At 37.0% G+C, this 14,945-nt stretch overlaps 2 protein-coding genes across 8 annotated transcripts in view; both read left to right on the top strand.

Annotated features, from left to right (window-relative positions):
• Positions 1–821: 821 nt before the first annotated feature.
• LOC113110958 (T-box brain protein 1-like) lies at positions 822–5,379 on the top strand. Its single transcript, XM_026275289.1, has 6 exons — positions 822–1,318; positions 1,603–1,757; positions 1,953–2,074; positions 2,956–3,114; positions 3,208–3,269; positions 4,147–5,379. The coding sequence occupies exons 1-6, from the start codon at positions 1,296–1,298 to the stop codon at positions 4,889–4,891; spliced, it is 1,266 nt and encodes a 421-aa protein (XP_026131074.1). The 5' UTR covers positions 822–1,295; the 3' UTR covers positions 4,892–5,379.
• Positions 5,380–6,973: 1,594 nt separating this feature from the next.
• The window catches only part of LOC113110957 (sodium-driven chloride bicarbonate exchanger-like), a 33,993-nt gene continuing 26,021 nt past the window's right edge, over positions 6,974–14,945 (top strand). For 2 of the 7 annotated variants that reach the window (XM_026275282.1, XM_026275285.1), the window contains exons 1-2: positions 6,976–7,332; positions 12,204–12,230. In XM_026275282.1, coding sequence (XP_026131067.1) covers positions 7,285–7,332; positions 12,204–12,230 — 75 coding nt within the window. In that variant the 5' untranslated portion in view covers positions 6,976–7,284. Of the gene's footprint in view, positions 7,333–12,203; positions 12,231–13,969; positions 14,334–14,945 lie in introns of those variants that run through there. The other 5 variants (XM_026275288.1, XR_003293235.1, XM_026275286.1 and 2 more) reach the window with 5 other exon arrangements.

Raw genomic sequence — 14,945 nt, 5'->3', positions numbered from 1 at the left:
TTAAGACGCTAGTACGTGGAGTTATTTATTTTAAACGAGTCAGTGGAGCAATACATGAGTTTTGAAAATAGCGCAACATCATAGCATTATGCAAAAATATAATAAATTATAACAATTTTATATATATATATATATATATATATATATATATATATATATATTAGTAATAATATAGTCTTTTTTTAAATCAAATATCTTATATAATAAATATATAAATATATTTTTTTTTTACAAGAAAAGAACACAAAAATTGTAAACCCTGCACATTTCGTCAACTTTATAAGCACAAATTCATTGCCTCAGGGACATGACAAAATGTTTGTTGTAAGATAGAAATTAGACCTTATTTTATGATTTTAAAAAATTTCAATGCAATAAGTATTTTTTATTAATTAATGGGCATATTTCAGATATCACAGTACAGTGAAAAGCTTTTAACACGTCATTTTGGTGAATTACCACTTTAAAAAGTCTGGGGGGCTAAAATATGACCGTAATGACCCTTGACTGTTAAACAATATTGAATTTGTTTCCTTTTTTTTTAATTCTCCAGTTTTTTTTTCTTCTTTTTTTTTCTTTTTTTATGAGATTTCTCTGTTATTTTTAATAATAATTATCAGATAGCAGGGACATTTTATACAAAGTAACGACCTATTCGGGAAAACCCCCGCTTACTGCTTTAATGCTAGGTCGTTTTATTGTTTTCAAATGCGGAGCTCAGTCATATTCCTAGTAAGTAAGCTCAAACAGTGGCACATGCAGCAGAGCGCATGTCTGAGGTCTGAACCCACGTTTAACTCCGAGATCTTTCTCAGAGAGTTATGCACCTGCAACAACTTCCCTCACCGTCCGCAGTGTCCGACAAACCGGCGAGTGCGGACAATGTTTTTACGCACATCGCCGCCACCGAGGGCTCTCTGGAGAATGAGCCAGCGTTGGAAGGACTCTCCACCGGGATGAGAACCCCACCGAACGCTATGGACTACGTGTCCGCGGCACGGGATGACAGAGAAAGTGCGGAAAAGTGTAATTTTCCTGAGTCAAGCCACGCGCGGACGGGTTTCGACATATCTTCTGCTATGTTCGCGTACTTGGGGCAGCCTGTGTCCGCGCTCCCGCCGCTCTCCGGATCACCTCACCCGGTCATCAGCCACGGGCCGTACAATGGGCTGAGCTATGCATACTCGCAGCAGTACGGACAAACTTAACCAAACGCTGCCGTCTATCCTGGAATAGCCCAGGTTTACCTCTGTAACCGCGCGCTGTGGTTCAAATTCCACAAACACCAAACCGAGATGCTCATTACCAAACAGGGGCGGTAAGTCTACTTTTTAAAAATGTATTTTTATTTTAATTGGGTATTTAAAAAAAAAAAGCAAAAGTGACCGCATTACGTTTAACTAATAATTTATGATAATTTGTAATATTGTATTTTTATTTGTTTCATATTTTATAAATGCCAATAGCATATTATTATTACCTGTTGGTAATTATTATGAATGGATAATTTTGGGAAAGTATTTTTTAATGATCAGATTACTGGTCTATATTTGTTTTGACTGTAATTGCTAAATGATCGTTTTTCGGTTCATTTTCCTGCAGCCGAATGTTTCCGTTTCTAAGTGTTATTGTTGCTGGTCTTGACCCGACGTGCCATTATAATATTGTTGTGGATGTGATTCTGGCGGATCCGAACCACTGGAGGTTTCAGGGCGGAAAATGGGTTACCTGCGGAAAGGCGGACACTGATGTTACGGGTAAACTAATAATCATCCGACTGAAGAGGGATTTATCATAAAGCTTTGCTGCGTTTTCCTAAGCGCAAATAACCTCTTAATCAGGATCATTTAAAGAAAAAAAAAGCAAACATTAATAAAGTCTACAGTTATTATAATCTTAGTTATTTCGGTTTAGTAGTAACATATGTATTTTGTATTTTATTATTGTTTAAGATAACCGAGTATACACGCACCCGGACTCTCCAAACACCGGCGCGCACTGGATGCGTCAGGAAATCTCTTTTGGAAAACTGAAGCTGACGAACAACAAGGGAGCTTCCAGCAACTCTACTCAAGTGATTTCTTAATTCATTTCATTTTCTCTTCATGATAAGAATCAGTAGAAGTCTTTTAGTATAAGGTGAGTTCAGAAAAAGCTAGACATCAGGTGAGTAATTGTCATTAATTTAATAATTTTTTTAATTTGTCTTCAATGAGCGTCAGCAGCAAATGTTAACATTGAACCAATTTCAGCTGGCACATGAAAAATTTCCTTCACGGTACTAATTAGGGGTACAGTCACTTTTATGTTAACCTAAAGTAGCCTAGGGCTCTTTTAATTCAATTCACATAACAATGGAAATTCTGTCATTAATTACTCTCCCTCATGTCGTTTCAAACCCATAAGACCTTCGTTCATCCTCAGATCACAAATTAAGATATTTTAGATTAAATCCAAAAGCTTTCTAACCCTGCATAGACCGCAATGCTTCCACTAAATTCAAGGCCCAGAAAGGTAGTAAAGACATCATTAAAATTGTTGAAAAAAATAATTATTTTTGTTTTCTTTGTGCACAACAAGTATTCTGGTAGCTTTATAAAAATGATGGTTGAACCCCTGATGTCACACGAATGATTTGAACGTTCAGAGCCTAGAACGTGTCAGTTGTATTACTGTCTATGGGTCAGAAAGCTCTCGGATTTCAATAGATTTATCTTAATTTTTGTTGAATGAAGGTCTTACAGGTTTGGAATGACTAATTAATGACAGAATTAAAATTTTTGGGTGAACTAACCCTTTAAGTATCACTACTATGAGGTAAAATGTAATGTGCCTTGTCATATTTATGTGTGTGTGTAAGTATACATTACTATTATATATGGTTTATGAAGATTCTGATGGGAATGGGAAACAATAATAGTCTTTTATGTTGATTTTTTTCTTTTGTCCTTCAAGATGATCATCCTACAGTCTCTCCATAAGTATCAGCCGAGGGTACATGTGATCGAAATAAACAAGAGTGGAGATGAAGATACGAGTGATCCTGATCGAGTACAGACATTTACCTTTCCCGAAACACAGTTTATAGCTGTCACAGCTTACCAGAACACAGATGTAAGAACTAGTCTATCACTGCATTCGTTTACATTACATTACAAAAACTGTTATATGAACCGATTTAATGAATGGGTTTCTTTATTTCCTCAGATAACACAACTAAAAATTGATCACAATCCATTTGCTAAAGGATTTCGGGATAATTATGATAAGTAAGTGCCTTTCCATGCAAATTAATGCATTGCTAATTATTTGTCTTGCAGGAATTTTGACTTGACTGCAGAAATTAACATGATGCATTTGTAACGTAATTTAAATCAATTTAATTTGATAATAATAATAACCATGATCATTTGAGTTGTTACACATATTCCAAATAAAAAATAATTAATTACAAATGCAATGGGTCTCCAGATTCCACATTCATACTTTTTCATACAAATTCATACAAAACAATTTGTTTTTAACCTCTTGTCATATCAATGAAAGTTTTCTGAATGAGCAACCACTTGCCTTAGGTTATTAATTTGCATGAAATACTCCAAAACCATATATACAGCCTTTCTTCACTCTGAGCAAACATACAACACTCGCAAAACATCTAATTTGCCGGCTGTTATTATTCATTGTGACCTCTCCGATTTTTTTTTCAAGCAATAACACAGCTTTTCTTGAACTGCTGTTCTTTCTCTGTATATGTTGAAATATTTCATATTAAATATAGTTTTCTTCTTAACATGATCTTAACGCCATGCCCAGAGTATGTGCTTTTTTGTTGTAGATCTTTTTGTCAATTTTAGCACAAACGTTTTTGGCGAATCATGATTTGTTAGTAAAACAATTGAACGAAAAGTTATTCAGTTATACACAGAATTTTTCTGTTGTTACTGCATTGTATTATAAACTTATACAACATTTTAGTATAGATGTTTCTGGGTGAAATAGCATTTCTTTATGAAAGTGTTTGTATGCAGATTTCATGCATAAATCTGTACATACACATGCTTAGTGAATGAAACCCAGTGTCACTAACAGTAGCATAGACATTCTAATATAAAACGTGAGACTTAATGTCTTCTCTGTCTCCAGAAGTTACAGTGGCTCTGACGCTGACCGATTGACTCCTAAACTCGGTGACTCTTCACAATCTCAGATGCTGCCTGGCTCACGGTACACAATGACAAGCTCTTTATTTCAGGAGCAGTTTGTCAGCAGTTACACACAGTCCTTTTTTCCAACTTTTACACCTGACCCTGGCCTTGCAACCGCAAACCAATCCCAAGAGAGCAGCTTGGGCTCTGGGCAGCACTGGCTTGTGTCTTCCACTGCTGCTCCGTTATACGAAAGCGATATTAACACAGCAGCTCTGCTCTCTTGTGCCACTGTGGGGGTCAAAGGTCTGCCTTTCACTGGTAGCACTAGTACAAGTCTGGATTACTACACCAGTGCCACTGGATGGAATTCACAGGGTTCGCTAGAGAACAGCAGTAAAACCAGCTCAATTCTGCCTACTTGGGTTCTAGATGCAGGTCTTGAAAGATCAACACAATCGAATTACATTCCTGAGGATGAAGATATGTTGGAAATAGACCGGTCAGCTCTTGGAGTTTCTAAGAAGCTGGAAGGAGAAGATGCCACTGATTCGACATGGACCGAAACTCAATCTTCCATTAAATCTGTCAAATCCAGTGATGTAAGGATTTCGTCGGAGGCTCAACTGAAAAATCCTTCTATCAGTCCAGTTTCTGACATTCAGACTGCGAAAGACATGCAGAACAGGGCCAAAAATGGGATTAAAGAATCTGACTTTTTTCATTTTGACACTCAAACGTAAACCTGCCTGGGCTGAGTGTGTAATTCAAATGTTGTTAATATGGAAATAGCATTATGATGCTGATTTATGTATAAAGCATTTATTTTATTTCCATGTATCACTGCACCATTGAAAATGAATGAGAACTGACATCCCCCAACAATCTAAATATGCTCTATTTGACGGTTTATATGACTATAATCTGGTGGTGGTATTAGAAAAACAAAAAATACAAATGCATTAAGACTAACATGTCTGTATTTGATACAATATACATCCCCAGTATAATGAATCTAAATAAATTATCATTAGCTTAAAAATTAAAGTTGTTTAATATGAAAATGTATTGGTTGTGATGTATCAAAACAGTATTTTGCTAATAAAGAACAGTTCCTTTTTAATTAGATGTGTATTGTGAAATATAGAATATGATAAAGCGAAGTCCTGACATTCTCATGCTGCCAGAATATTTGATGTAGCCTATAGCCTTTATGAATGATCAGAGGTTGAGTATAAATAAATCCCATAAAAAATTAGAGTTTACATCCGTTTGTTTATTTATTAACGTAGTAGTTATAATATAACAAGTTGGTGTGAGTGTCTTAAAATATTTTACAACACTGACATCTAGCGCGAATGCATGCTATCTATAGGCAGTTCACCAGGTTTTGGAACATGTGTCCTTGACCTGCAGGTAATGATAGTTGCATTCTGTCATAAGCAATAGGATTAAACACGGCAGCAGAATCTATCATTAAATACAGCTACAAACTCTCTAGTGTACATTACAGGGAAGGGATCAAGAGAAGAATGGAGCTCCTTTAGCAGCTGTTGAACCCAAAATAACCAGAGACCACCTTCACAGACCCGGCCAAAGCAAGCATGCATAAGTATTTTGATGCATTTCTTGCATGGATAAATGAATAATAAAAAATAAAATAAAAAAGAGAAAAGTTCACTCAAAATTGACATTGAGCCATTTTATTCAGCTATGTTTGGCTTGCATATGCCACTTGCTTTGTATGTGGAATGAACGTGGTTAGGGATATTTTTTGTAAACGACGTCACGTAACGTTCTATATAGACTACTATTTTTTACACATATGGATTTATAAGACTCTGAGTGTAGTGCAAGTATAATAAATTGGGCAATTTTATGGTTATTTTAATCTGATATGTGATCCCCATCCATGCACCCCCACATTTTTTGGCAATTTGAAATGTAACAAATATCTCCTTCTTGTGTTCCACAGAAAAATAACAGAATATGGATTTTGAGCACCATAAGGGTGACTAAATAATGACAGTATTAGGGGAGTTAATATAACTATTCCCATACTATTTCAGCAAAAATATTCTATTTGATTATTATTATTATTTTAAATGCACACAAGGTGGAGCCAAAGGAAGAGTTTGAGTACTCTTTTGTTCAGCACTTTTTTTTTTGAAAAATAATGTTGTATAAATTGTTCGTGCTTTAAATGTGATTCCCCTGCTGGACCTGACCTATCTCTCGAATATAAATCCATCATGGATTAAAAAAAAAAAAGTAATTCTGGGCACTACCCTTGCATGCTATTGAACATTTCCACTGTTACTGGCCAGGAAAAATTGATACAGTTGATTTTGTGACAACATACCCATAGTAGCTATGTATCCTCCTGATACTGAAATCTTACTTAGACCTAATTCATAAAGTCATAAGTAAGTAAAGTAATATATATATACATGTCCTAATATATAACTTATGACTTTATGAATTAAGTCTACGTAATATTTCAATATCAGAATACATGACTTAAATGACTTATAAGTTTTATATATATAACTTATGACTATGAATTAAGTAGTATAGTAGCCTATATATATATATATATATATATAGTCGTTTTAAAAAGAGTATATCCCACTAGCCCTATATAAATATATATAAATATATAAAGAATATAAAAAGTGATTATTTTTAGGAAATCAGCCTTTTTTTGATTCAGTGATAGGCTATTAAAACATTTTTGACTAAATTAAGTCCATATACTTTAGATGGTAAACCAGAGGCATTTTTTGAACTCAGCGCGCTCTAGAAACGATGTTCTCACATTTAGTAAACCGAAGCCTCAAGTGTCCGTTTGCCCCCGGAGTGTTTGTCCCCGTTTGTCCTACGTTTATCTAAAACTCCCGGTGGTTTCCGTTAACTCACGTGCTGCCGGTCGCAGCTGCGTCACGCGAGCGCAAACGACACGCGCAGAAGGAGCGCAGGCAGCGCGCACGAGTGAAGAAAGAAGAGGGGGAAAAAAAACGACGGTTACTACACCGCATCAACATACATGACGTTTTCTCTACGTTCCCAGCAATATCTCAGAGAAAAAACAAACCCTTCACAGAAGAACAAGACGGAGTAAGGCAGAACATCAGGGATGGATGTGAAAGATCAAGGAGCGCAGATGGAGCCACTGCTTCCTGCGGTAAGAACCTGTTTTATCTTTCGTTGTAGGATCCGTTAGTGAGGAACAATGCTAGATGCTGTGGAAGAAAACGGGTTTCGGTGGTTCGAGCCCATTATGGCCATCAAGGCAATGTGTTTTAATTATTCATTGCACCTCTAATACAGACTCATTTCCCGGGAAAATGGCTTCACATTCAATGGAAACGCCGTTTGTAGTGTGACTAGTTCACACCGGTTTCCGTGGTTTATGCATTTAATTACACACGTTTAGTAATGTGTAATGACAGACTGTATTGGGTTCAGATGCATTCTCAGGAGTTTCTTACGTCAAACTTACCCAGCATTAGTCTTGAATTTGATGAAGCCTTCACATGTGACATTTGATTTCAACTGTTCATAAAACATAAAAAACAAACAAAGTCACCAATAATATTTAACGTTATTTATTTTCATGATTATGGAGCAGATTATCGATTAACAAAAACAAAAATGACAAAATGGCATGGCTGCTTCAGCAATTTTTTTTATTGTTAACACTGTTGGTTAGGTTTAGTGATTGTCACATTAATTTCATTCTGCAGAAATGTCGCAACTGGCACGTTTTGGATAGTTAACCCAAAAATGAAAATTCTGTTATTATTTACTGATATCATTTCAAACCAGCATAGTTTCTTTCCCTATTGAATATGAAAGAAGATATATAAAAAAAATGTCTTTACAGTATTTTTGTCAATACTGTAAAAGCCAGTGAGGTCCATTTGTTTTGGATCCCGTTGACTTTCGCTGTACAGACAAACCCAGTTAAAATGTGCTTTAAAATATCTATACTTTGTATAAAGAAAGTCATAAAGGTTTGGATTGACATGGGAGTCCAGAATTGGTTTACAGCCCAAACACTTGATTTATCGCAGCATATTTCATGGCTTTTCCAGCCTGTGTTTCATAATCTGTTGATGAAGTGACCCCAAAATAAGCAGCACTCTCTAGCCTCTTACTGTAATTGCTTTTCATCCATGTAAAAAAAAAAAAAAATTGATTGGATCAACCTAAAAAAGCAACAGCCATCTTACATGGGCTCAGAGCCAGAGTCTCTGCTCCTTCATCACTGACAGTTTGGTGCTGGAGTTGAGAAGAGTTGGCCCATTCTATAGATTCTGCCATCCGTTCAGTCTTGAGCAAAGAAACACACACTCACTCGGCTCCTCAGAAGATATTCACAGCCATACACACTGTGTTTGTGGTGTGCATTCCTGTCTAATCTCTTACGTGCACATTTCAAAGGTTTCCAGACGCTGCTAAGATGGTGTACACTTACAAAATCCTTAAGTACAGTTTGTGAATATGCAGCAGCAAGGTGTTATCAGTCACTTCCACCATTTGAACTCCGATTTGAACTTTATCCATTCACTAAATTCATTTAAAATACTCAATAAAAAATAGAGTTTTAGAACCGTGTAGTGCAAGACAAAAAGCAGATGCTGATCTCAAAAGTACACCAAGAGAGTATTCATAGTGTTTAGGAATGTATTGGAAGTTTCCATTCAGGATTTGGGCCAAAATCAAATCATACTGTCAGGAATCAAGCTTTTAATGACTAATAAAATGCAACACTGCTTAGTAGTGTTAGTAGTAGTAGTACAGGCAAAAAAGGGGAAATTTACTTTATTATATTGTTACAATTTAAAACAATAACAAAAAAAAGTAATTTATTTTAGTGATGGCAAAGTTAAATTTTTAGCATCATTATGGTAGTCTTCAGTGTCACATGATCCTTCAGAAATAATTCTAATATGCTAATCTGCCACTCAAGAAAGCTTTATTATTATTATTATCAATGTTGAAAATAGTTGTGCAGCTTAATATTTTTGTGTAAACTGTGATAAAAATTATTTTTTTCAGGTTCAGCATTTTGTTACCATGTCTTTGTCACGTTTTTTTTTTTTCAATTTAATGCATCCTTGCTTAATAAAAGTATTAATTTATTTACAAACAATCTTGATCCCAGACTTCTGAATGTTAGTGTACTGCCCCAGTTAAAAGTCTTTATTTATTTATTTTGAGATTATATATGGCATAAAGACTGGAAAACTGAATAACACGTTGAAATGGTTGAAAAATGCTGCTCAAATCTAAAATCTAAAAAATAAGGATATATTTTTTTGTGATCTTTTGGCTGAGCTGAGGGACAGACTGAACCCATCAACACTGGGCTGGCAGAGATCCAGCGGTCGGTTGAATTGTTTCTGATGTGCTGGTTGAATCAACTGGGCTGGTACATTTCACTGTAGCTCTCAATGTGAGCTGAACTGATGCCAGTGATCTGAGTCCCAGAGGGCTTTTTCTGACCATCAAGGCACTGCCCGCTTAGCTGCAGCTGGTGCCCTGAATGCTGATGTGTGTGTGATAAAACAGGTCAAAGAAGAGTGAATAATCTTTGTCTATCAGTCTTAACACAGGAATTAGTACATTTTTTATGGTTTGTAATGTTCCTTCATCTGATCTTCTGAATCATGTGTTGAGTCTTTAATTCTGTGGTTAATATTTTAGAACAGTGAAATCAATAAAAATCAAAATGAGAGTTTAGTGTGTTTTAGTGCATGTCTGCTAACATTGAGATCATTTATATTTTAGTAAAACAGAAGTTTTCTGTGAATATACAGGTGCATCTCAATAAATTTGAATGTTGTGGAAAATTCATTTATTTCAGTAATTCAACTAAAATTGTGAAACTTGTGTATTAAATGAATTCAATGCACACAGACGGAAGTAGTTTAAGTCTTTGGTTCTTTTAATTGTGATGAAACCCTCCAATTCACTCAATAAATTAGAATATGGTGACATGCCAATGAGCTAATCAACTCAAAACACCTGCAAAGGTTTCCCGAGCCTTCAAAATGGTCTCTCAGTTTGGTTCACTAGGCTACACAATCATGGGGAAGACTGCTGATCTGACAGTTGTCCTGAAGACAATCATTGACACCCTTCACAAGGAGGGTAAGCCACAAACATTCATTGCCAAAGAAGCTGGCTGTTCACAGAGTGCTGTATCCAAGCATGTTAACAGAAAGTTGAGTGGAAGGAAAAAGTGTGGAAGAAAAAGTTGAACAACCAACCGAGAGAACCGCAGCCTTATGAGGATTGTCAAGAAAAATCGATTCGAGAATTTAAGTGAACTTCACAAGGAATTGACTGAGGCTGGGGTCAAGGCATCAAGAGTCACCACACAGATGTGTCAAGGAATTTGCTGAACCACAGACAACGTCAGAGGTGTCTTACCTGGGCTAAGAAGAAGAAGAACTGGACTGTTGCCCAGTGGTCCAAAGTCCTCTTTTCAGATGAGAACAAGTTTTGTATTTCATTTGGAAATCAAGGTCATAGAGTCTGGAGGAAGGGTGGAGAAGCTCATAGACCAAGTTGCTTGAAGTCAAAAGTTAAGTTTCCACTGTCTGTGATGATTTGGGGTGCAATATCATCTGCTGGTGTTAGTCCATTGTGCCTTTTTGAAAACCAAAGTCACTGCACCCGTTTACCAAGATATTTGGGAGCACTGCATGCTTCCTTCTGCTGACCAGCTTTTTGAAGATGCTGATTTCATATTCCAGCAGGATTTGGCACCTGCCCACACTGCCAAAAGCACCAAAAGTTGGTTAAATGAACATGGTGTTGGTGTGCTTGAATGGCCAGTAAACTCAACAGACCTGAACCCCAGAGAGAATCTAAACAAGAGACCAAAATATGCAGATGAGCTGAAGGCCACTGTAAAAGAAACCTGGGCCTCCATACCACCTCAGCAGTGCCACAATCTGATCACCTCCATGCCACGCTGAATTGAGGCAGTTATTCAAGCAAAAGAACCCCCTACCAAGTATTGAGTACATGTACAGTAAATTAACATACTTTCCAGAAGGCCAACAATTCACTAAATGTTTTTTTTTCTTTTTTCTTTGTCTTAGATGTATTCTAATTTGTTGAGTGAATTGGTGGGTTTTTGTTAAATGTGAGCCAAAATCATCACAATTAAAAGAACCAAAGACTTAAACTATTTCAGTCTGTGTGCACTGAATTTATTTAATACACGTGTTTCACAATTTGAGTTGAATTACTGAAATAAATGAACTTTTTCACAACATTCTAATGAACTGAGATGCACCTGTACATCTAGAGTTATTATCTTTCGGGACCTAAAATATAGATATGGTGAGGGAAAAAAAACGTATCAGTATATGATATCATAGAGTGGACCATCTTAATTGTGTGTTGAGGTCAATAAATCTCTAAAAAAATATTGGATAATTTTGTATTTTAGGACAAGGTGAGGTTAGCTGATTGATTAGGATGTGTCAACACATATGCATTCGAGGTATAAGGAAAACATATTTTTTACTTGGTTTCATCAAGTAAATAACACATTACATTTCTAGATTTGTTGAACGTCAACATGTTTTGAAAATGTTACAAAAGTATTTCAAAACCACATGAAACCAACATAAATACAAATATAACGTTTCTTTTTTAATTACTGTGTACCTAATTTGTATTTCCCAGTCAAAAATCACCAGCCTACAAAAATTGCTAATTGGTATATGATTATCAAACATTGGATTTAATCTTTTTATCAACACATTTTTGTTCAGTTAGCACAGGTTTTGGTTTCATGATGGGGGAAAAAATCACAATCAGTACAAAAATGACTATAGTTGTTATACCCTGTATGCAAAATGACCAGAACGCAGCTTTAATGTTCAGGTTTTTTATGCATATGCTTTAAAAAAAACAACAATTGTGTGTAGGTTGTAAAAGTCTTGAGCTTGTTCTGACTGTAATGATGTGTGTCGTGTAAATACTCAGAGATGGTGCGAGTGTTTTTATTGCTTTTCTGCTCCTCTGCAGGTTCAGAGTCCTGCTAGTGATAACGGGGTGAGTCCCAGTTCTTCATATCCTATGTTATGCTTTTCAAAGCATGCACATAATGCAGTGGACTTTGTATTTAATTACTGTTTTGTTTCAGAGAGTGAGTGTCTGGTTTTCATGCATCCAAATGATGCGATTCATTGTGACTTACCGTCAGTCAATTTTTAATGTCTCCATGTGAGACTGATGCCGCTTGACTGGATATGTGTAGGCATGCAGTGAAGCTTGTCACTAGCTGTTAATTCAAATCTCCATCCACAAGTTTTTGTTCAACGGGAGAGTTTAAGAGGTATTGAGATGTTTTAAGCACCAATCTTTGTTTAGTCTAGAGCGGCTGTGTACTTAGAGCGAGAGGACAGCATGTAGTGTTGGTCATATAGTGAGCTGGAGAGGATCCAGTGTGAGCAGACGGTGTGACCGGGGGAAGCATGCTGCTCTGGAGCACATAGAACTCTGAGGATACATCCACATGAAGCCAGAGCTTTCCCTATCCAATCTTTTTTCTTCTTTAGAAATATCTACATACACACGAAACCACGAAACTGACACAAAACGATGTAGTATACATGCCAGACGAGACCAGTATGTGGCACTGTAATTCTGGCACAGAGATACACTAAAAATGTAGAATATTATTATTATTTTATTTGTTTTATTAAAAGAAGACTTGAAATATACGCATTAACCTTGCATGGTGCATACAAATGAACATGGAACAAAACATTTATAAATCTGTCTTAATGTTAGTTAAAAAAGACAATCGTTCAGTGTTTGTTCATGTTGTTGTTGCCGTTATGTGACATAGCAAAACGTGGGATGATGACATCATCATTTCACCAAAAAAAACGCAAGACTGTCGTTATCCACTCTGGGACCCGGTTTCAAAAAAGCGGTTTCACTCTCCCAAATCGCTGGATCCATCTGAACGAAACGCCAATACGATACAATGTTTTTTTCATATAAAGCTAAACATGTCTCCGTGTGGATGGGGCCTGAGACGAGAGATTTATAGGACTGCATGCTCGATTTATCACTTTAATAACCAAACACACCCTGCTTAAAAGCCCTCAGTGCTCGTGGGAATGTTAACATCCAAGAGCTGGTTTGTCAAATGATGCGCCTGAGAGGTTTGCTGGAAATGATGATTCTGAAGAAAGAGAAAGTTAGTAGGACATTGGTAGAATAGTCAATGTGACGTCATTGTTTCAACTGTAGTTTTATGAAGCTATGAGAATACTATTTTGTGGTGGCGGACTGAGCCAGATGAGAATAAATTGCTTCATAAAATTGCGGTTGAACCACTGATGTCACAGGGATTATTTTACTGATGTCCTACTACCTTTCTGGGCCTTGAACGTGTCAGTTGTGTTGCTCTCTATGCAGGTTCAAAAAGCTCTTAGATTTCATCATATATATCGTGGAATGACAAGATGGTGAGTAATTAATGCAGAATTAGCATTTTTGGGTGAACTATCTCTTTAAATTAAATTCTGAGAGGCACACAAACAGAAAATGAAGACTTTTACTTGTAGACACCGGATATTGGAATGTGTGTGTGGGCAAAATCTTAAAATTAATAGAACAAATAGAACAAAATTCTAATAGAACAAAAACCGTAATATTATAAACTTATAGCCTGGCTGCTAAAAAGTAAACAGCACTCCATATGTCCTTAAACAGCTAAAGGCTTAAACACTACATTTCCCATTATGCACAAGACACATTAGGATGTTGAAGTTTTAGCTGTAATGCAGAGAGGAGGGAGCTCAGAGCTGTACACACCATCCAACACACTCACACACAGAGCGTGAATCACCGAGCCAGTCCACGCAGCCAGTGATGTCGGCGCTCTAATCTCCACTCCCATTGGTGGACAGATGCCTTTCAAACACAGGCTGCACGTCTCGTTCTCAACAGTTGGACAACACAGCCTCAGCGAACAGGGCTCAGAAGGGGAAGCGCGGTGAGAGGTGCGCAGAGGAACCTCAGCTGCTCTTCAGTGTGTCCTCTCCACACATTTGCTCTCCTTGGGATAAGGGACGGTCATCGGGACTCGCTGCAGACAGCATGCAGCACAGATCTTCGGAGAATACTGGCTTAAACTGTCAGGTAGGATGGAACGTCCCGAGATCCTGGTGTCTCTGGCGTGTCCTTGAGAGTGTTTGTGTGCATCTGTTGAGACGTGATTGATTCAGCATTGGATTCTTGTTATATAATGGCTAAAGATGCCTTTTTCATTCTGGTTGTTACCTTCTCCTAAAGCTTTCTCTCAATCTTCCTGTTTGCGTGTTCTTGGAGCTATTTTAGTACCTCCTTCCCACGGTTTCTCCGTTTCTCGTATTTTCCTCTCTCTCCTCGTGTCCTTTTCATCTTTAAGCTCTGAGGGAAAGGAATTGTATCTGGTTGTCGGAGGGGAGGAGTCTAATTCAAACCGAAGGGATGAGCTTTAGAAGGAATAATGGAGCAGATGTGTGTGTAAATGTGAGGACATAAATAGCATATACTGAGTGAAAAATGGAGGACGACAAGGTCAGAGGAGGAAAACATAATTTTCAAATATTTAGGTCGATGTGGAACGAAGCTGTAAATCTGTGTTTTAATTTGCTGATGAGGCATGGGCTGTTTGTGTGAGCATAATGCTAGTGTATGCTGCTTTCAGCTCTCTGGAAGGATGCTGATGCTGATGCTGATCCTTCCATTGCCATGGTAACCGTAGCCATC

The sequence above is a fragment of the Carassius auratus genome, chromosome 11 (genome assembly GCF_003368295.1).
Source record: "Carassius auratus strain Wakin chromosome 11, ASM336829v1, whole genome shotgun sequence".
NCBI classification, from domain to species: Eukaryota; Metazoa; Chordata; class Actinopteri; order Cypriniformes; family Cyprinidae; genus Carassius; species Carassius auratus.
Note: the sequence above shows the minus strand (reverse complement) of the source record. Positions and strands in the feature narration are given on the sequence as shown.